Here is a 20990-nt window from a genome sequence, read left to right as displayed (position 1 = left end):
TTTACCTTTAATCCAAACCGTGTTGGTGTTGCGGTGCCGGTCTTTGGGTTTCGGACTTTTGCTACCCTATTGACGCGAGCTGACTTGACAGGTTGTTTGAAATCTAAAAATGCTGAGGCAAGGTTACGCTAGCAATTATTAAATTAAAAACTGCATTGATACAAAATATGCATACGAGGTGCATGTATTATTGTCATCCACCGGAGGTCGCCACACTGCACGCTCCACCCTATAACCTCTCTGACTATGAATGTGTGTGGCTTTAAATGGTCGGGCCTGGTCAGGTGAGTGACATGGGCGTCGGCAAGTGAGTTGCCTTTTGGCTTTCCTCTTGTATGAACCAATGATGCTAAGTTAATGAAAAAACAGAACTTTATCATCCTAAAAGGAACACCAAGCTGAAACATCAAAAACCACCAAGTCCTAAATTACTGACAAATCTCCACAAAAATTGTCAAAAAAGTTTGGGTTGCCGACTCACCCCGAGCGCCTCGGGCTGCCAGCTGCCGACGGGACGCCTGGGCCTGGATAAAAGCCTCCGAGGACGCCTCAAGTCCGTGTTTCTGGAAGCCACCGAAGACATGTTCTCCCCAACTAAGCACCCATTTACACCTGCAAACTGCTTGACAGCGTCACAGACAAAGCGCTTCAAATGCTTCTCGGCGGGAGGTCAAGCCACCTCAAATAGCTCACACATGTTAATTATTACCACTGATTCCTGCGTACATGCACATGCTTTTGCTGAAGGGGGTGTGGCGCTTCAATTTTTTTTTTAATAAGGCGCAGTTTACAAGAAATTACAACTTGCCCAACCCATGCCCAGAAAACGTATCATCGTGTGATGTATCAAAACACGACTTGACTTGATGATATTTATCCATTTGTCACATTTTATTGACAACCAGCTCCAGAATTTCTGACATAATCCCGCACACAAAACTTTTTCTTCGTCGTGGACAACGGCCAGCTTGTTTGCAAGAATATAATGAGGTGAATATAACGAGGCTTTTCCGTGCCAGAGGTGAGAGGTGACGAGACAAAGCGGGGGTCAGGTTGTGTCTGCCCTACAAAAGCACAAATGTCCCTGCGCTTAATTACATTAAGGTCATATAGTGGCGAGCTGTGTGCAAACACGACAGCCTATCGAGCACACAAATCAGAAGCTCAGCAGCGATTGTGTGTGTATGCGTGTGTGTGTGTGTGTGCGTGCACGCAAAGCTTATTATGTAGAGTGCATCTCAAAGTGGAGCTTCTTCATTTGGCGACGTGCAAAGCAGCAAAATCCAGTTAAATGGCACATTGGTGTCATATTAACTGTGCCTGTGGACCAGTGAGGGGCCCGTTGCCGTGGCAACCACAACAAACACCCCCACTGGAGCCCTTCCTCTTTCTGCCTACACAAACACACACACACACACGCGACTAAAGCGCTCTCTCTCACCTCTGCCGGACATTTGTAAACACTGGCAAAAAAAAAAAAAAAAAAAAATGTTTTATTTAACTTGCCATAAAGAAGTGAGAGCGCTCAGGGAACAAGTACTCGGTGGGGGCGCTGCAATGCATTTTGGGTAATCCAGGAGCCACAGTGACTGTTGCTAAGACGCTCCAAAAAAAATGCGGGCTTTTTTTTTGTCAGAATGTCATCGACCAAGATATTGTAGGCCTGCAATCCTGTTTAACAGGAATGGGGCATACGAATAAAAAAAGACACTTTTGTCTAGAACAAAGTGCTTTCAAAAATACACCTACCGGTACCTTCAATAAAATAATTGTTTTTTAAAAATATATCCAAAAACGGATTATGAAAAATGTGAACTTGCCTTTTCAAGGGGATGTTTTGTGTTTAAATAACTGCAAAATAAACAAAAATGCAAATTAAAAAGACAATTTAGATGAATGAATAAATAAATGGCTGTTTAATTACCTTAAAAAAAAACTATGAAATGAAATAAAATCCAAAAATCAATGTTCTCCAATAATCTATCAGAAATACGCTCTTCTGTATTTTGTGGATTTAGTTTTTATGTCTCATCAAAGCGCAAAGATTGCTATTCTTTTCCAAAATAAACACATCATCTCATCGCACAAAAAAAAAAAAAAAAAAAAAAGGTCTGACGGTAGCATTACGAGGACTTTCAAGCCGCCTCACACCGTGCGCTGCCCTTTGGCGCTCACACAATCACAAAGCGCTGACCTGCGCTGGCTCCTGCGGGCGAGAGCCGAGCTCCCCCCCTACGCGGCCCCCCCAGGATGCTCCGTTATTTCCTCATCTCATCAATCTGTCAGCTAAACCCTTTGACATGCCGCCGCCATTTATTTGGGCCGCTCTCAATATGGTTCCAGCTTTTTAAGATTAGTCACCTCGTCCAAGAGGTCTGGACCCCCCGGCTGGTGCCACGGGACCCCGGAAGGGGGCGCCTGCATGGGAGGAGGGGGCGCACGGTGAATATAGTTGCTACAAGTCGTGACAGCTATCAGGGCCAGGGACAATGAGTGCTGCCTTTTTCTAGAGACGACTCCAAGTTTGTTTTCTTTTGTTTGTTTTTTTTAAAGTCAACGTTTTGATGCGTCACTGATCATCACAGAAACCTGCTTAATGATAAAAATGAAAGCAAAAAACTATCTGCGAAGTAAACTTTGCAGAATTGAATTGAAGGCTTTTGGAATATACACTAACAAAAATTGTATATATGAAAATAACATTAAAGAACGACAGCTTTAGTTGGGACAGATTTTTTTTCAGTGACCTGCTAAAAAATAAACTAAAAGTGATACTTTCATTTTATTATCAGATAAATACTTTTTTAAATTACAAAAACAACTGGAAATGTGATTTTTGTTTTTCCTTTTTTTCCTGCAAAATAACAAATATAATAAACTAGGACAAATATTTTAATCATGATGGATATTTAATTTTTTTAACATTAAAACATAAATAACAAAATCAAGTATATACAGTAGAGTTGATTATTTGCAAAATAATACTCATAATTCAATAGAATGTTACTGAAATAAAAATCATTCCCATTCAAATGAATTTGTGCAACTTTTTGCAACGAGTTCAGCAGCATCTGCTAGACTTTGCTGTCGCGTTCTTCTCTTCAATATAACTTTGCCAACAATGCAACTAAGTCATTTTCACCGCAACCATGGCAACCACCCTTTTTTTTTTTGTTTATTTTGTTTCTTTTTGTTTCTCCTGCGGGTAAAAGTATGAGTTGGAGATACGCTTTGTGGACAAAAGTATTGGGCCATTCCAACTGCAGGAGGTGAAAGAGAAAAGAGGAAGCGATGGGGGTAGTCCCCATTTGTTTTGGTGATGGGATGGAGGTAGGTGGGGGCAGGGGGGGGGGTTGCTGCGAGGCGTGTAGGGGGATGTACTCATCTCACTCCAAAAGAGACTATTCAATTTATTTTCAAGTAAGGATGAAAGGACGACTCCAAACTATGCGTGTCGCCTTTTCAGTACTTAAAAAAAAAAAAGACAGCAAAAAAAGAGAGAGACAAGGCTGGGGAATGGGGGGCGGTGGGCTGCATAAATTTCATACACACAGCAGACAAAGTGATTGTTGCTCCTCCCCCTCCCCCTGAAAAACTTTTCTGTCCCCCTCCAGAAAACACTTTCCCTGCTGAATGGCCACCTATTAGTGACTCCATTATGGCTGCGGGGCTTTTGAATGGCTCCTCACTGTGCGTCTTTATCATAGTCGGCCGTGAATACAGCCTGGCCCCTCCCTCACCAAAGACCACACCACCAATCAGCCCCCCTTTCACCACCTCTGTTGTATGTTCAAGGTGTGGATGGTTAAAGGACATTCGGCCTGTAGGCGTAGGATTTTACATGCGTTAAAATGCAGCCGCAGTCACAATTAATCGAATTTTAATTGTGATATTCAAATTGGCAATCAAGCAGCAGTCAGCCAGCCACCAGGGGGCGAAGGTGTGGTTAGGGCTTCGTTTAAAAGTAACTCGGTGGACTGAGGGGAGCGAGTCACATTTTTTACTTTAAAGTTTCTACAAATTCTTCAAAAGTAATTCAAGAAAAATACAGGTGTGACCGAACAATCGATAATCGTGATTGCGGCATTGCTCCAAATGATCATAATTTTAATTTGGGCCATAATTGTGCGGTCCCACTTCATGTTTAGTGTTTCCTTGCGCTATGGTCTATTGTTAAGCACTCATTTTTTAAATTTTTTTACACGTCATGTAATTTACTGAAAGATTGAAACCACTTCAGAGCCCGATATTATGCAACATTATAAAGCTGCAATGTCAGATAATCAAAACATCAGAATCTGAACTTCTCGTTACGGCCCCTTCCAAAATATCCCGCGGCACTTTTGCTGATCTCCATAATACCAGCACTTCACCCCCCCCCCCCAAAAAAAAAAGAAAAAAAAGTGAACCACTGCACAGCGCCTGGCCACATTGTTGCCGGATTATTCCGGAGTTAGTCGGAAGAAAGAGACTGTACATAGAGGAGGGGCTAAAAGTGGCGTCTTCTTTTTTTCTAGCGAGAGGCCAAAAACACCTGCAAGAGAGCCGATTGTTGATCTTGACTTTATCTGCTCTCCTAAATGCCGCAATGTACAGTAGGCCCCTGAATGCAACACTTTCTATTCATCAGCGGCCCCTTTAAATAACCTGTCACGCTCTTTACAGCCGCACAAAAAGTACTTTTGGGGCCTTTGAATGAGCTCTGGCACAAAGCGCGCAGTGAGTAAATATCAAGTGGAGTGTTGATACTTTGACGAAGGCTCGGGGCGGACTTTATGATGAATATGGACGCATTGTGGGCCGGCCGTGGCGCTCACCTCGGCGGAGAACCATCTGCTCGCTGTCAATGCATCACCTGCTCGGTTGAGCGTCGCCACGGCAACAGGGGCTGCTGTGGATTAGCAGGGGGTTGGGGGGGAAGAGGGAGAGCAGCAGTGGACCGCTGGCGTCCTCTAGTGGCCAATCATGGAACTCAGGGAACAGACACGCTCAAGTCTGAGTGGCACTCAGTCATCAGGTTCTTGTTATGATGATGATGACGTCTGTTGAATAACAGGAAGCGGAAGCGATCTGGTCTTGAAAAGCTGAGCAAACACACACCTGAGGACTGGAGACCTGTCCGACGAGTGAGGCGCCATCTGTGCATGCGTGTATGAAGCCATGTACACAATGGCAGAGCATTTCAGACTTTTTTTTTTTTCTTAAATTGTTTCCATTTTTTTTCGAGGGTAATCCATAAAAACTACCCGCTTACGGCCCCTTGACCACAAGGGGCAGCCAAGAGTAAATAACAGCCAACAGAACCTGAAGTGTAAAATGATGGGATTACCAAAACAGGAACGCTGTCTTAAAATACTTCAAATAATTGAAATGATCAGAAAATAGAAAAGCCCCAAAATACAATTGGGCCTCACTGTTCCTCATCAGTATTTGCCTGAGCCCCCCTTTAGGGTCCAGGCCACGGTCCATCGCACACCTGAGCCATCGTCCGCAGACGGCGTGCGAGGGAGGAAGTGTTGAGTGACAGGTGAAAGTGAGCAGCTCGCCTGCGAGGGGTTAACACCTTTTGTCCGCGATCGGGGAGGCGGCGAGGGGCAGTGACCCCCTCACAAGGGGGGTGGCTGCTAGTGGTCTTTATCCAACGTCATCAATTCAATCTTATCTGTATCTTGCTGTTGTTTGGGATGCTAACAAGATTAGCCAAGAAGACAAGTGCGCATCTGCAGGCAGCACGTCCTGTTTACACTTGTGGCTCTAATTCCAGATTCGGGAGGAGAGAGGATGCTGATCCTGGGAGACTTCCTGTCAGGGCCACATGCGAGGGAGTAAAAAGTCAATTATGCGAGGGATTGAGCGTGTCTGGCAGCATGCGGAAGGACTGCTGCCCGTTCCCAGCGTGTGACAGTGGCAGCAGTTAAGAGCTGTGGAAAAAAAAAAAGAAGGGGGAAAAAAAAAAAGGGTCCATTATGCCGAGTGAGAATGGCGCATGTGGCCGAGCGCCTCAAAGTTTCACTCTTTTCTCCTTTCTTCCTTTCATTCTCCCGCAACAATGATCGGTTGGGTGCCCCCCGCCAGGAGAGAACACGCCGACGACATTCACGGGAGCAGTCCATTAAATCTTGGGAATGTTTGAAAACACAATTAGAAGACAATAACGTGACGCTACGCTCGGCCACCCAACAAACAAATGCCAGGAAACTGGCAAAACTCGGACCTCAGAATATCACGCATGTAGTATGTTTTCTGGTTTTAAAAAAATTGCAACTAAATAAATAAAATATCCATTCTTTTTTTAAATCACACTTGCATAGGTGGAAATATGATAATGAAAACATTCTATGAATAAATAAATAAAATTGGTTGAAAAAGGAGCTTTGCGTTTGAAAAATGGTTGGCAACACCTGATTTATGCTGTGCTTTACTAATGTTTCTGTATTTCTTGCGAGAATGTACATTTGGTTAAAAAAACGATAAGGAAATCCATCTTTTGGGTCATGGCTGACAGGGGAAAAAAAAACAACAAATTGTTTTATCACAAAGCAAAGTATTTCAGTGTGTGCTTATTGCCTCACTGCCATCGTCAAAATTTTGCCATGTGTCCCTAGTGGGCCACACACACACACCCCCACACACAAAAATATGTATGTACTATGATATATTTAAAAAGGCACCTGTGCACCTCATGCTTTGTCCTCTACTGCCCTCTTGTGGCGTCCCTTGACAACTCAGCAGGGCTCAACTGGAAGTATCAGTCAACGAAACGATTAAAGGGCAGCAAGGCCACGACCAGGGATTGCCAACTACAACTAACTTGTGACTGCTCTAGGTCGGAGAGACACAGAATCGACCTTTATTCCGCCTTCCCTGCGATCCCTGCGCAAATCTGATGATCCATTGAGCATGAAATCGATTCTGATCAATTTCCTGAGCAAAATGGGCCGCATTGTCTCCCTCCGTTATTAACAATCCGTGAAGATAAAATTTTGCAGGCATTTCGCCGAGTAAATTACGATAATCATGAAGCCAAAATAGACTGTGACCCGAGATGCCTTGTCGCCAAAGGGCAGAAAGAGAATGAGAGCGTAACTGACGCAAACGTAATCCAAGTGCACAAGGGGACTTCACCTACATGGGCCTCATTGATCATTTAAAAAATAAATAAATAAAATGAATCCGACTTTTATATAATTAATCTCATTGAGTAATTAGCAATTACAGAATAAAATATAAATTGTTAATTACAATATAGCCTATTATGCATTTAAAAAATTCCATCCTTTTACATAAAAAAAATTATTTCGTTGTTTTTACCTTGAAAGAAATGGATAATTAATTATAATTAATGGTAATAGAAATTGATTGAATGATTTTGATTATATTTATAATTATTGTGACATTAAATGCATATAAATATATTTTTAAAATGTGATATTTACAGTTCATTTCAATTCATGTACTAGTACATGGATCTAAAGCACAAGTTGTCACAAATTTATCTGGAGGGGAAAAAAAAAAGAAAACAGAAAATAAATGCAACAAATAGCAAAAGACTCCAAATTATGTAAATGCTTGTTGGGTCCGAGTGGCCTAAATCAACACTCAACTTTGAAGTCTGAATACATTTTTTATGCCCCCTCAAGAATTTGGAGCCCGACAAACACGAGAACACACCGCCACCACAAGCGCGACCAGGCGGGCCACATGGGCCCACTGCAGGTCTATTTCACAAGCAGCGGCCCATCACATGCCAACACACTGTGCGCACACACGCGCGTGCATGTGCAGATGTGTGTGTGTGTGTGTGGAGTCACGTGACTCGCTGTGTCATAAGTGGCGGCCCCGCGTAACAAAATCCAGAAAAGGCAAAGGCAGCACGCATACAAACACACACGCGGCTCACCTGCACGTCAGAGAAGATGGACGCCGTTTACAAGAGGGTCAACGGGAACTACAGTCAGGATGCCAAACCCGACGAGCAGGAAAAAGGGGTAGGTCTGAAAAAAAAAAAAAAAGGTTTACGTCAAAATATTGCATTTTTCAGTCAAGCTCAAAGTAGATCACTCGAGTAGCTTCAAAAACTAACACCTGTGTTGCACGGAATCCGCCAACCAGGACAACAGCGCACAATTGCGGGAATCAAAGTGTATTCTGTTACAGGAAAAAAAAATTGTTTCACACCTGCGTTGCATGGAGCCCGCCGATCACGATTCCTCAATTGTGGAGTCACGTTCCTCAATTAGGATGGTGGAATGTTGTCCAAGGATCCCGATGGGCGGATTCCACGCAACACAGATGTGAAGCATTTTGTTCAATTTCTGTAAAGGAGCAACAAAATTGATCCATTTCACTTTATGTTTTGTTGTGGAATACAAATAATGTGTGCAATGAAACCGTCACTACGGCTTATCGTAATTTGTTATCATTTTTCCAAACACTGTTGTTATTATTCTGAACTTTAATGGCCGTGAACGAGGGCATCCGGCCCGGAATATTCTGGGGACAATAGCCGGAATGTCCACGGAGCCTTTGTGGGAAAACAGCTGATGAAATCTGACAATGAACTCGTGCTTTTAATCACAAAAAAAAAAAAAAAACGTGCATGCGCGTCAAGGCTCACGTTGATGGAGACGCCGCCGTGGGGTAGTAAAAAAAAAAAAGACATTGTTGTTGCTTTGCTTGTCAGAGGCGGCGCGGCTCCATGTACCTGGAGGAGGAGACCAGCAAGAAGAACGAGGTGGTCTCCTGCATCTTCTCGCTGAAGGAGGAGGTGGGCGCTTTGGCCCGAGCGCTAAGACTCTTTGAGGTAAATTCTCACGTATCACGTAAAAAAAAATAAATAAATAAATTTTAAAAAAGCAAAGTTTGGAGAGCAACGAAAATTTACTGGTCGCAAATGTAATCATCATTGCCATTAAAATTGACTGAATATAATTTTTTTTTTTTTAAATAAAGAAAGAGTGCCTTTGGAGGTAAACTCCTTCCTAATTGTCACTATGAGCGTGACCTCAAAGAATGCGGCAGCTGACTTGATGGCCGCTTTCATGTGATTCGTCGACGGCATTCAAGACCAAAATGCCAAACGGTCCCGACGTGGCGGCGCAACTTCAAAAAGAAAAGTTCTGATCATTCGGCGTCAAAATGTTGATCCTGCCTTGTTTTTGCGCCGGCGACCTTTCCCAAGTGGCCCCGTGACTAAACAAACGGAGCTTATCTCGCATGTTCGCAGGCCGCATTGATCCACTGAGCGACGCGGCGCGGCTGAAGGTGACTCCAAAAAAAGTTGCTGCTTCAACTTGTCATCCCGCGACGGCGCGTACGACCAGTGAGATGACGATGCGATACGGAAGAGTATTTACTGACCCGAAGAAAGTTTGTGCTGCTTGATGAATTGAAGATCAAGCTTCAAACTGAGGAATCACTAAATTCAACACGTGCAAAAACCTTAAAATATTCTAAATGAACTATTAGCTATTTTTTATTGATTTTTATTTTTAATTTTGACACGCCTGACATTTTTTGTTATTGCAATGTTTCATTGTAAAATAACTAGTACTACTTAACAACGGAGTAACTGAAGTAGCTCAAGCGTAAAATGCTGTATTCAAATCGCATAACCTGTGTTTAGAAAGTCAACTTTGCCGACGTGACGAAGCCAGCGTCCGTGTTTTATTTATTGATTTGCACAGCCTGCGTACGTGACTTGTTGCTCAAATCAACCTTGGATTGGCAGCACTTCCATTATTTAATCATCGTCGTCATGGTTACGCACGTAGTTGTGCCCCCTTGCAATTGGGAGGAAAAAAAAGCTAAAATAAAAGAGAGGAGTTAACAGGTAAGATTTTTAAATATGTTTGTTTTTTGTTCCACCCCCTTGTTGTGTTCATTGCGTTATTTTGGGGTGTGTGTACGGTGTAGTTGTTGAATGAAAACACAAAATCCTCTTTGGACCTATGAGCTCACATTCTCCCAATCCTCCCCCTGAGCCTCCCCCCGCCTCCTCCATAAAACAGCCCGACTGACCCCCAACCTTGTCTGCACGCCCCCTCCATCCAACGGCGCTCATGTGACACGGCACGCTGACTGTCATGTGACACCCTGACCTGGCTTTTGGGGATTTCGGGGATGGCTTTCCTTGATAAAAATAAAAAAAATCAAAAGAACGCAAAGGAACCACGAGTGGAAAATGCCATCGTGGGCTTTCAAGTGGTTATTGGTGGAATCCAAATGTGCTGACTTGTATGAATAGTTGATTGAGCATTTATTCCCGACCATTGACATTTGTGTACTAGTACACTCCTGGTCCTCACGAGTAAAACAATTGATTGCACTTGTACAATGACTAGACAGGCAACGAGTGAGGCCAAACTACTAGTGGGAATTTTGGCGCTATTCATAGGGTTCAGGAGGCTTCTAGTGTAGGAGACAGACATCGTATACTAGTGTGGCAGAGTCGTTTGACTAGTGCACTGAATTGTGCCCTAAATGACCAGGACAACTTTGGTAGGACTACTGCAAGTAACTTAGTGGGCATTTTGTTGTTACTAGGAGGGTCCAGGAGGCTACTAGTGTGTGGCACATGTTTACTAGTTGGGACTAGGAGTGTTACTAGTGCAGGAGAATAGTTTCCTTGTCAGGTTTCATTAAAAAGCGCGAGAGTCACTCTACTAGTGCATCCAAGTCGTCTAACTAGTGAGGACAAGGAATGCACTAGTACCTGGACTTTAAGATGGCTATAAAAGATATCTAATAACTGGTCAAATGGCTTTATATGAAGCTATTTTTTCCACTAGTGTCTTCCACTACTGCATGACGCATCTACATGCGGAAAAGTGTACTAGTACATGGACATAGCTGACATAACTGTCATTCTACTAGTGTGTCCCATGGTTTTTTAACGCCTTCAAGTGGATAGCAAGGATATCGAATCACAGCTCAAATCTTTGTGTATTATTGCGACGCCGTTTCATACGCAAATTATACACGGCCCATTTCTCAAAAAGTCTCAAACTCGAGATTCAGATGAAAATCAGTTTCAAGGAATCAAGTATGATGATTTTCTAGTGCTCATGCGTTTGCCATCTTCCGACTTTCCCATACGTTGCGTTTCATATGGGATCATTTATGTTCCATTTCTGCATATTTGGGGCTTTGAATGGATTTTTTTTCAATACATTCTCAAATGCGGCAACTCAACATGTGCAGTTGTTTAGAATGACTCTATACAATTGTCCTTTGATTATCACATCATTGTGAGTGCTGGTTGGTCCAACGAGTGCGGTCAGAACTGCAAACGACCACGACTTGCCCAAATTTCAGAAACATTCTCGAAGTTTTGTAAGTCCAAACTCGAGTCAAAAACGTTTAACACCTGACAGAACTGCAAACAAGACAGCATCCGTCCTTTTTGACGTTGTCGAGCATTTCACGACCGTCGCATTCTTGCTGGCATGCCTGGCTTGCAGGAAGATGTGATAAAGACAATCGGAACCAGATGCCAGAGTGATGGGAGGCCCCCCCCCGACACTCGCGCCCTCCCCTCCCGTTACGGTCGGCCTATGGCAAAGGAGAAGACGACATACACCCTCTCGCATCCGTTGTGCATGCCACGCAAAGATGCCTTCCAGCGGCTCCTAAACATCCGCATTTGCGTTCCATGACTTCATGTTTATAGGCTGTATAGAAATCTCAGCAAATGAGGTCAATGTGTGCGCATACTGAACCCAAACGAGAATTAGGAAGGCGTATAAGCAGCAACGATCATGAACAGAACGACAAAACGGGCTTGGACCCAAAAGCATCTTTTGTCAGTTACTGCTAGTTTAAGTCAAGAGTTTTTGAAGAAAAAGCAGGAGCTCACGTTTGCAAAATTACAAATCATTTTCAGCTAATCATTTATCGGGAACTGAGAGTGTTAAAAAAAAAAAATACACAAATGTGAATGAAAGAGTTGTTTGTCCACAAGTGAACATCCATCCAACAGCTCTAAATATTTTACAAAGTGGTTTGTTGTGTCTGCGGAATGTTTAACCGATTTGGAACAACGGATGCCAGAATAAAATTGTTTATTTTTAACAATAATTGAAGCTTTCATTTTAGAAAACCACATTGTAAAGCTTCCCGTTACCAAATTGACTTGCCCTCCAGTTTAAACAATCTAGACAAAATGTTTAAAAAGGGAAAAAAAATAATTAGTACAAATCTCTATCACTTTGTATTTATTCTTTTCCCCTCATTAAACGCCGGTGAATTAATAAAAAATATGTTCAAGTCCAACGAGAGGAACCGGATGGAGGTTATTAGGGTACAACACCGCTACCTTGTGGTCAAACCAAGGAAGTGCAACAAGGCATTGGAACAACAACCAAAAAGAATCTTACATTTAGTCGCATCAATATTGTTACCCTGGTGCCGTTTTGCAGGAGAAGGGCATCAACCTGACTCACATCGAATCTCGTCCGTCGAGCGTCAGCAAGGAGCAGTACGAGTTCTTCATCAGCGTGGACTCCGAATGCTCATCGGCCCTGGACGATGTCATCGACGACCTGCGCACACAGATCAGCGGCCAGGTGCACGAGCTGTCGCGCAACAAACAGAAGGACACCGGTGAGAGAAGCAGCCAAGAGATGAATAAGCATCTTGATTAAATGTAGGATTTGGATAAAAGTTTGACAACCGCACATGAGATTGACACGTGGTTGCACGGAGACTAGTGGGTCACAGTGCCCTCTAGAGGAACAACAGGGGTACTGCCAATAAGAATGGCCAGTTTCTTACAAACGGGTCTATTTATGGCCTGTGTTGTGGCGCTTCCACTCTCTAATGGACAGCCATCGTCGCCGACTAGACGGGTGGCTCGCCACCCCAGCGCTGACCCCTTTATTAGTTGTTTCCAGAATGACATTAGTTTTGCTACTCACCACCAACAGGCCTGGCGGGAACAGGGGCTCTATCTGTGCCTCCCGTCCACGGCCAAGCTCGGGCCAGAGGGAACACACCGAGGTCACAGCAGGCCGAGACTGACAGGCCCTACAGAGACGCGGCCGCTTGCCGGTCAGGGTCAAGTGGACGAGGCGCTACTTTTGGTCCTGTTGTGAGGGAAGCTCCTTAGAGCCTCATTGTCCGTGTGCAGCCTCAGGCCTTTGGACCACATGGCGCAAATAGAAATTCATGAGTGTCTTTGTGAGTGATAAATCCGGTAGAACAAGCAGAAGGCCTGTGTGCTCTGCTCTGCTGAGTGTCAACATGCCAAGACAGCATGACGTCCAAAAGCCAAAATGTTCATCACCATCATCTATATCCATTTGTTAATACATGACGGTTACTTTCAGGACATTCCCGTATTGACTCGAAGCTTCTACTTTCCAGTGCCTTGGTTCCCCAACGACATTCAGGACTTGGACCGCTTTGCCAACCAGATCCTCAGTTACGGCTCGGAGCTGGATGCGGATCACCCGGTAAAGTTCGGACTCATTTGTTATGCGCGTCAGTCTGTCCGTCGTGTGTTTGTGCATACATGCATCTTCTGACGCCCACGCGGCCAATGAAAGACGAGGCCTGCCAGAGATGACAGGCTGCCTATTCTCATGGAAACACACAAATTGATGTCATTGCTTTAATTGGGGCCCCTATAATTAGAGATAATTGCTCCCTTTTGCCACCGTCATTAAAGCGAAATATATTCCTCATAAAGCTGAAAACCACTCTACAAAGGCTTCATTTGAATGCGCATTTGCATGCTCTCATTTGGGGGGCCGAGTGCGTAATGCTGTCAAAGGCCACAGGGTTTCGTTTGGGCGTTGTTGGTGAGATCTAACACAGTTTATCCTTTTGTTTGTGTTTCCACCAGGGCTTCACAGACCCAGAGTACCGAAGCCGCAGGAAGGAGTTTGCTGACATCGCTTACAACTACAGACAGTAATTTAACTGACATCTAATATCTTGTTACTGATTGGTAGTTGGTTGTTCGGGGGTCTAAAGTTCACGTCTTCGTCCTCTCAGTGGCCAGCCCATCCCACGGGTGGAGTACACAGAGGACGAAAAGGGCACATGGGGCACCGTCTTCAAAGAGCTAAAGACGTTGTACCCAACTCACGCCTGCCGTGAGCACAACCGCGTTTTCCCTCTGCTGGAAAAATACTGTGGCTACAGGCAGGACAACATCCCACAGCTGGAGGATGTGTCCCGCTTCCTGCAGTGTGAGTTGTTAGATCTTTGAACTTGAGTCATCTGAATTTTTTTTTTTAATGCACCTCCTTCCCGTCGCAGCCTGTACTGGTTTCCGTCTTCGCCCGGTTGCCGGCTTGCTCTCTTCCCGGGACTTCCTCGCCGGCCTCGCCTTTCGCGTCTTCCATTCCACGCAGTACATCCGGCATGGCTCCAAGCCTACGTACACACCTGAGCCGTAAGTGTGGGCGGTCGATTTCAGTTGGATGACAAGAAGTTCACAGTGAGGGATTTTTTTTTTCTGTTCCAGCGATATCTGCCATGAGCTCCTGGGGCATGTCCCGCTCTTTGCTGATTCGGGTTTTGCCCAGTTCTCCCAGGTATACAAAGTACTGGGACAGAGTCCCTTTTCTCTTCATCTTAAAACTCCACCAAAAACCTACAGCAGGGATGTCAAGTATTTCTTATTGCAATGTTGGTTGGTTGATTTGAGGGCCACAAAAAATGCAGGGGGTCTTCAATTGCCGCCAGCCTTTGAATTTAAAACCTGTGACCTCAAGTATCAATAGCTTGTCTTCTTTATTCTTCCAAACAGGAGATCGGCCTTGCTTCTCTCGGCGCCCCAGACGAGTACATTGAGAAACTTGCGACGGTAGGTTTCTGCATCAAACTAAAAACTCTCCATCGAACAAATGTTAACCGGTCTTTGTTTCTGTCTCAGGTATACTGGTTCACCGTGGAGTTTGGCCTGTGCAAGCAGGGCTCCGAGACGAGAGCATTCGGAGCAGGCTTGTTGTCATCATTCGGAGAACTGCAGGTTGGTTCATCAGACAGCCACCAGAGTGGGCGGGGGCACGGGGGGGATCAGGGCTCAGGCAGTGGGTCAGTGGTCCATTTGGGTTTAATGTGTCAGTGACTTTGCCTGAACAGCGGGGGAGTGGGAAAAGTGGTTCAGTGGCTCAGCGTGGGCCACAAGAGCATCAATGGAGCTCACACGTTGCATCAGCAAAGGATGTGCGCTCAGATGAGTCCGAGCGGGGAACGCAAGAGGCTGTAATCATACTCCACTTCCTGTTTGTCTTAAGGCTGATCTGAATGTGTCATTGCTCTCTTCCAGTACTGTCTGACCGACAAGCCCAAACTGCTTCCCTTTGACCCCGAGAAGACAAGTCTACAGAAATACCCAATCACAGAGTACCAGCCCGTCTACTTTGTCGCTGAAAGCTTTGAGGATGCCAAAGACCGAGTCAGGTATACACGTTGAACCCTAATCCTGAAATCTCTAGATCTTGGAGAGCTGAGTATGACTGACAGTCACGGAGCTTGTGTGGGCTTTACAGGAAGTTCGCCGGCACCATCCCGCGGCCCTTCTCCGTCCGCTACAACCCATACACCCAAAGTGTGGAGGTGCTGGACAACACCCAACAGCTCGGCAATTTGGCCAACAGCATCAAGAGTAAATTTTAATCCTGTATCATAAAAATCTTGATTCTGATTTGCCAATGACAAACACGCTTTTCTTTTCTCTTGGTTTCAGGTGAAATGGGGAAATTATGCGAAGCCCTGAAAAAATTGGAGTGACGTTGCAAGCGACCAGCCTGAAGCTTATTATACTTGCGCATCAGTTTTTTTGGGGATTAAAACATGTCACCATTAGCAGGATACAGTAAAGAATATTTTGTCTTTTAGTTTCGTGAATCAAGTGTAACCTCTAGATGTCAATACCCTCTGTGTTCTTCTCTTAGTAATGCAATATACATACTTAAAACTGATTTTACATATAATACAAGAGACAAGGTTTTTTCCCCCTCTTTTTGTGCGTGTAATATTTGAAAGAAACTAATAAACAGATGATGTTAATAATGTGGTAGTCCCGTTAAAACTGCAAAGTATTATACAAACAGCAGGCTAAAGTGTTTCCACTGCCCTATAGTCAACACAGCGAGGCTAAAAATAAAGCATTTTTTTTTGTCCTCATCATTTCTATTTAGTAACATTGATGGAACCCGTGAAGAAGACCTGTTTCGGTTGAATGGCTCTTAAGTAACAAGTGGCTGCTCAATGACTTGCTTTAGGCTCGGTGACGCAAAAGGCGCCCCCTCCCAAAAAAAAAATGGGTACCCACTCATCAGCATTCAGCCCTCAGATGAGACACTATTTAAATGCCTCAGACTCACACCGGCGCACATCTCGAAACCATGAAGACGGAGAGCAGTGCGGGCCAGGCGGCACCCTTCGGCGGACGGAGGCAAAGTTTGATCGAGGATGCCCGACGGGAGCGCAGTGTTGGAGGCGGAGGTCCGCCGGGGACCTCACGGGGGCTGGACGCGCAAGTATTTGAGGAAAAGGAGGGTCAGGTGACCCTCAACGTGCTCTTCAACCTCGGCAATGAGAAGAATGCGCAGTTCTTTAAGACAGGCAAAATATTTGAGGTAACCGGGGCCGGGGCAGGTACCAAAATCTCAAATAAGTGAACTGGTTAAGGACTGCTAAATACTATTTCAACAATGTGTTTTTGTCACCTTTCCAGACATTTGACGCCAAACTTCTCCATGTCGAGAGCCGGCCGGGCAGAAGGTCCAAGAATAGCACGTCGGATTTGGAGTACTTCGTCAGGTGTGAGGTTCACAGCTCCGACCTCGACGTCTTTGTCAACTCACTCAAGAGAGTGGTGGATAACGTTCGGTCCATTCCTGAGGAAAAAGGTGTGTTTTGCATAAGAGGGAGTGCACCCCATTGAGGGAAAGAAAAAAAAGCTCTAATTGCTGCTTTTCATCTCCATCGCAGTCCCCTGGTTCCCACGACAGATAAAGGAGCTGGACAGATGCAACTTGTTGATAACCAAATTCGATCCGGACATGGACAAGGACCATCCGGTGAGCGTCCAATGATACGTTGCGTCATTTTTGCTAGAGAAACGACATTGTAATAAAAAAAAAAAAATTGTGTGGCGCCTGTCTTGCAGGGCTACACAGACCCCGAATACAGGAAACGTCGCGCCTTCATTTCAGAGCTGTCCTACAGATACAAACAGTGAGTGGAAAAAAAAAGAGAGCTTCACCTCAATGCCACTCGGTTGTTAATTCACTTTGTCCGGTTTGTCGTAGGGGTGACCCGCTGCCCGAGGTGGAATACACAGCAGAAGAAACAGCCACATGGTGAGAGAACATGTCCAAAGCGGCTCCTGCAGAGAAGTGATGACGTGACCTAAACACAATGTGTTTTCAAAAAGGAGGGAGGTATACAAGAAGCTGCGGAGCATTTACCCCAATCTGGCCTGTCGGCAGTTCCTGGACGGCCTGCAGCAGCTGGAAAGCGAATGCGGCTACGGCGAGGAGCGCATCCCTCAGCTCAGAGACATTTCTGCCTTCCTCAAAGGTGAATAATCGCGGCTACTCATAATGGGGGGGCAACTGATTGGTACTTGCTGTTGGGACACACCTTTTTATTGAGGAGTAGAACGATCAGAAGTTGGATTTGAATCATTAACAGTCCTTGATTCTTAATTGTAAGATACTTCTAACTTAGTGGAGGCCTTTTTCTGTTTGTAGTGCACAAAGAAAACGGCTCAAAAGAAAACAGAAAGTTCTTCCTTGCCCTGTCCCAAAATAAGTTGCAAAGCTTTTGTCTCCTTTGAGTGATGTTTTATCAGATGAACATGAAAAACTCCTCCCCAGAAAAAACGGGATTCCAGTTGCGTCCGGTTGCCGGCTTGCTGTCCGCCAGGGACTTCCTCGCCAGTTTGGCTTTCCGAGTCTTTCAGTGCACGCAGTACATCCGCCACGCGTCTGCGCCCATGCACTCTCCTGAGCCGTAAGTCGCCACGGGGTTCGCCCCGACCGACACCAAAGGATCGCTCCTTTTTCTGATGTTTGACCTGCCCCCACAGGGACTGCTGCCACGAGCTGCTCGGTCACATCCCCATGCTGGCAGACAAAGAGTTTGCCCAATTTTCCCAGGTATGTTGCGCATCGTGTTCTTTGGTCCTTTTGCTCGGAACATGACTCATATGCGTGGTCACTTACAGGAGATTGGATTAGCCTCACTTGGAGCATCACAAGAAGACATTGAGAAATTATCCACGGTAAGACATGTTGCTCTCAGTGGGATACTTTGATGAAAATCTTGGGACTGAAACATTCCAAAGACGCTGTGGCAACTGGAATAGTTGTATAAATGTGAAACTTGAGCAGCACCTAGTGGCGAAAGCTAGTAACTAAATGCACTCCGCCTCTTCTTATCTAGCTCTACTGGTTCACTGTGGAGTTTGGACTCTGCAAACAGAATGGAACCGTGAAAGCTTACGGTGCCGGACTTCTCTCATCCTATGGAGAACTCGTGGTGAGTTTTCCCAAAGGTCACGATCCATTCCGTCCTATGTGCCTTGACACCCTCCAATCTATCTTCTAGTACGCCCTGTCTAATGAACCCGAGTACAAGTCGTTCAATCCGGAGGAGACCGCTGTGCAGCCGTACCAGGACCAAAGTTACCAGCCCGTTTACTTTGTCTCGGAAAGCTTTGAGGATGCCAAGATTAAATTGAGGTATTTTCTTTGTGCCGATTGAATAGGTCACACTTCAACTGCAATCATCTTCCAATCCTTTTTGTTTCTGTGCACAGGAAGTACTCCACGACCATTAGGCGACCATTTGCGGTGCGCTATGAGCCGATCAACTGCAGCGTGGATGTTCTGGATCATCCCAGTAAAATCCAAAATGCCCTGTGCAAGACACGAGACGACCTAAAGATGCTGCAGGGCGCCTTGGAGAAGCTCAGCTCCTCCTGAGAACACGGCCAGACAAAAAGGCTGGAAAATAATCGTCCTAATTTGCTGTCTCTGGTCCACGTTGCATTGTGAAAGAAATAAACATTTATTTTTCGTGACTGCATCTTTCTTTTCTATACAGTATAGTAGAAAAAGCCAGCAGGAACAAACCACTACACAAGCAACACTTGCTCAGAGGCCGTTTGTTTCCAAACCGACAATTTCCATGTCAAGAATTCTTGGAAGGCGTTGATCTGCATGTGTTGTTAAGCAGGGAGAATGAGCTTATTATGAATGATTTAAGTATCAAGTTGCCTCCGCTGGTCAAAGTCAGAGCCAACATTGAGGCCGAGCACACCGACAGGGCCAGGTCAGCAGGACCTCACAGTCGACCAAGAACCGTCCTTCATGGCACGCCGTTGTCTTGCTTTCATTTCCGACATGAGGCTGGAGATGGGCAGCTCTTTGAGGTTTTGATGGAGGTCCAAACTTCTGATCTCCCCAGGTGACATCAGATCCACGCTCATCAATACTCATTACTCCACTATCAACACAGTCAAGTCCTTAGATCAGCCGCCTTTCTCCTTAGTTTCCAATAATTCCCAAGGCAAATTAAACCTGTGCTGGCCTCTATGGGAAGCTTGGGAAGGAGAGAACAGCGATTAGGGAGTGGCGAGTGCAAGCAAACCAGACGTCAAACACTCCCTCCATCCTTGCATCCGACGCTTTCAAAGCCACAAATCCCAAAGAAACCACGAGCCAGGATGCGGGTCTGCCTGAGGGCCAAATATCAGCAGGTTGCCGTGGCAACAACTAGGAGATTCAGCGAGATTCTTGCACTCGGCGCGGCCGGCCACAAATCCCAACAGGTTGTATCATCCTGACTCCGAGCAGAAGTGTTTGCATGGACATCCCGAGCCGGCTTGGCGTGGTTGCCTCCTTTGGAGTCGGAGCGCGGGTCATTGGGTCATTGGGTTCACCGAGTCCTGTGAAACACGTGGGGAGTTCATGATTCCATTCTAAACAGTTTGAGGCCTGGAGTTAACGAATCCTCTTCGCAAAAGTTCACAGAAAGGACATACTGTGAAGATCCTGACTGACAACATAAAGAATGAGACATGAGACAAGGACAAACAATGAGGGGAATCGACGCAAGTAAATGAATTGAATGATCCGATCCTATTAGCTGTACCGCTGCAAGGTCATGCATTAATCTATTTCTGGAGGGTTTTAAACCAGTGGAGCGCTTCGGGAGGACGAACAACTACAGCAAAGAGGACACTTGCGTCCAGTTTCCAAACTTTTACTTTTTTGACATCATCGTGGGAAAACACTCCCAGCAAACGGGACGTGAGATTAGACCAAAAACCCGCCTCAAAGAGCTTTAATCTCCCCGCCTTCGTATGATGTTGCTCATTAGCTCCGCCGCTCTTGTTGAGCTTAAAGTTTTAAGCAGAAAAAAAAACTAACTGTAGCAATTAGCAGAAAGTCAGATTTTTAAGGATCAATGCAGAGTTGTAGAAACAAGGTCACAACTTACTTGCATCCTTGTTGTTCCTCTCTTCGGCCTTGAGATGGCGTCCTTGTGGCAGCCCTGCAAAGCCTGCAAGACGGACGTCTCATATTTCAGGGCGAGAAAATATCTCGGTGTGCAAAAAGTTGGTTTGATAGCGTTTGGAAATCGTTCTGAGTGTGCGCAGACCATTACGGCTCTCTGGCTTGTGTGCTCCGGCACCTCTTGCCCCCAAAAGCACGGCAAACACCCCGAGCGGCGACCGTATTGGACTTGTTCAAACATAAAAGGACGTACACAGAGAGCGGTAGCATGTTATGCTTTGCGGCCGGCGGTTTGAAGTGTCCTGGCCAAGAAACATACGAGGTTGACGTACTGGTTTTTAAAGAGCTAAAGGTCTTTAAAGGCCTCGCGTCGTTGTTGGAGGGTAATTAGATGTCAAGAACAGTAAGATGATTCCGTGGGAGGCCATGAACCACACAGTGCCGAGATGCAGATGGATTGAAGGGGCCGTAACACTCGACCGGGATTGGTCTGGCAAGAGCCCT

The 20990-nt window shown here is 45.4% G+C and overlaps 3 protein-coding genes across 5 annotated transcripts in view; 2 read left to right on the top strand and 1 right to left on the bottom strand.

The window, feature by feature from the left end:
- LOC148341222 (uncharacterized) overlaps positions 1–651 on the bottom strand; it is a 30589-nt gene extending 29938 nt beyond the window's left edge. For all 3 annotated transcript variants that reach the window (XM_088288763.1, XM_088288764.1, XM_088288765.1), the window contains exon 1: positions 482–651. In XM_088288763.1, coding sequence (XP_088144889.1) covers positions 482–583 — 102 coding nt within the window. In that variant the 5' untranslated portion in view covers positions 584–651. The remainder of the gene's footprint in view (positions 1–481) is intronic.
- Positions 652–7847: 7196 nt separating this feature from the next.
- pah (phenylalanine hydroxylase) lies at positions 7848–16026 on the top strand. Its single transcript, XM_088288110.1, has 13 exons — positions 7848–7988; positions 8684–8803; positions 12420–12603; positions 13366–13454; positions 13847–13914; positions 13999–14195; positions 14266–14401; positions 14474–14543; positions 14759–14815; positions 14885–14980; positions 15281–15414; positions 15504–15619; positions 15701–16026. Exons 1-13 carry the CDS (start codon positions 7917–7919, stop codon positions 15742–15744), a joined length of 1383 nt encoding a protein of 460 aa, XP_088144236.1. The 5' UTR covers positions 7848–7916; the 3' UTR covers positions 15745–16026.
- A 335-nt stretch (positions 16027–16361) lies between these two features.
- On the top strand, positions 16362–19048 carry th2 (tyrosine hydroxylase 2). Its single transcript, XM_088286152.1, has 12 exons — positions 16362–16595; positions 16694–16868; positions 16951–17039; positions 17129–17196; positions 17271–17321; positions 17396–17541; positions 17841–17976; positions 18053–18122; positions 18191–18247; positions 18409–18504; positions 18574–18707; positions 18785–19048. Exons 1-12 carry the CDS (start codon positions 16362–16364, stop codon positions 18948–18950), a joined length of 1422 nt encoding a protein of 473 aa, XP_088142278.1. The 3' UTR covers positions 18951–19048.
- Positions 19049–20990: the final 1942 nt, after the last annotated feature.

This window comes from Idiotropiscis lumnitzeri, chromosome 2 (genome assembly GCF_059441095.1).
Source record: "Idiotropiscis lumnitzeri isolate Australia: NSW breed Sydney's pygmy pipehorse chromosome 2, RoL_Ilum_1.0, whole genome shotgun sequence".
In the NCBI taxonomy this organism is placed as follows: domain Eukaryota; kingdom Metazoa; phylum Chordata; class Actinopteri; order Syngnathiformes; family Syngnathidae; genus Idiotropiscis; species Idiotropiscis lumnitzeri.
Note: the sequence above shows the minus strand (reverse complement) of the source record. Positions and strands in the feature narration are given on the sequence as shown.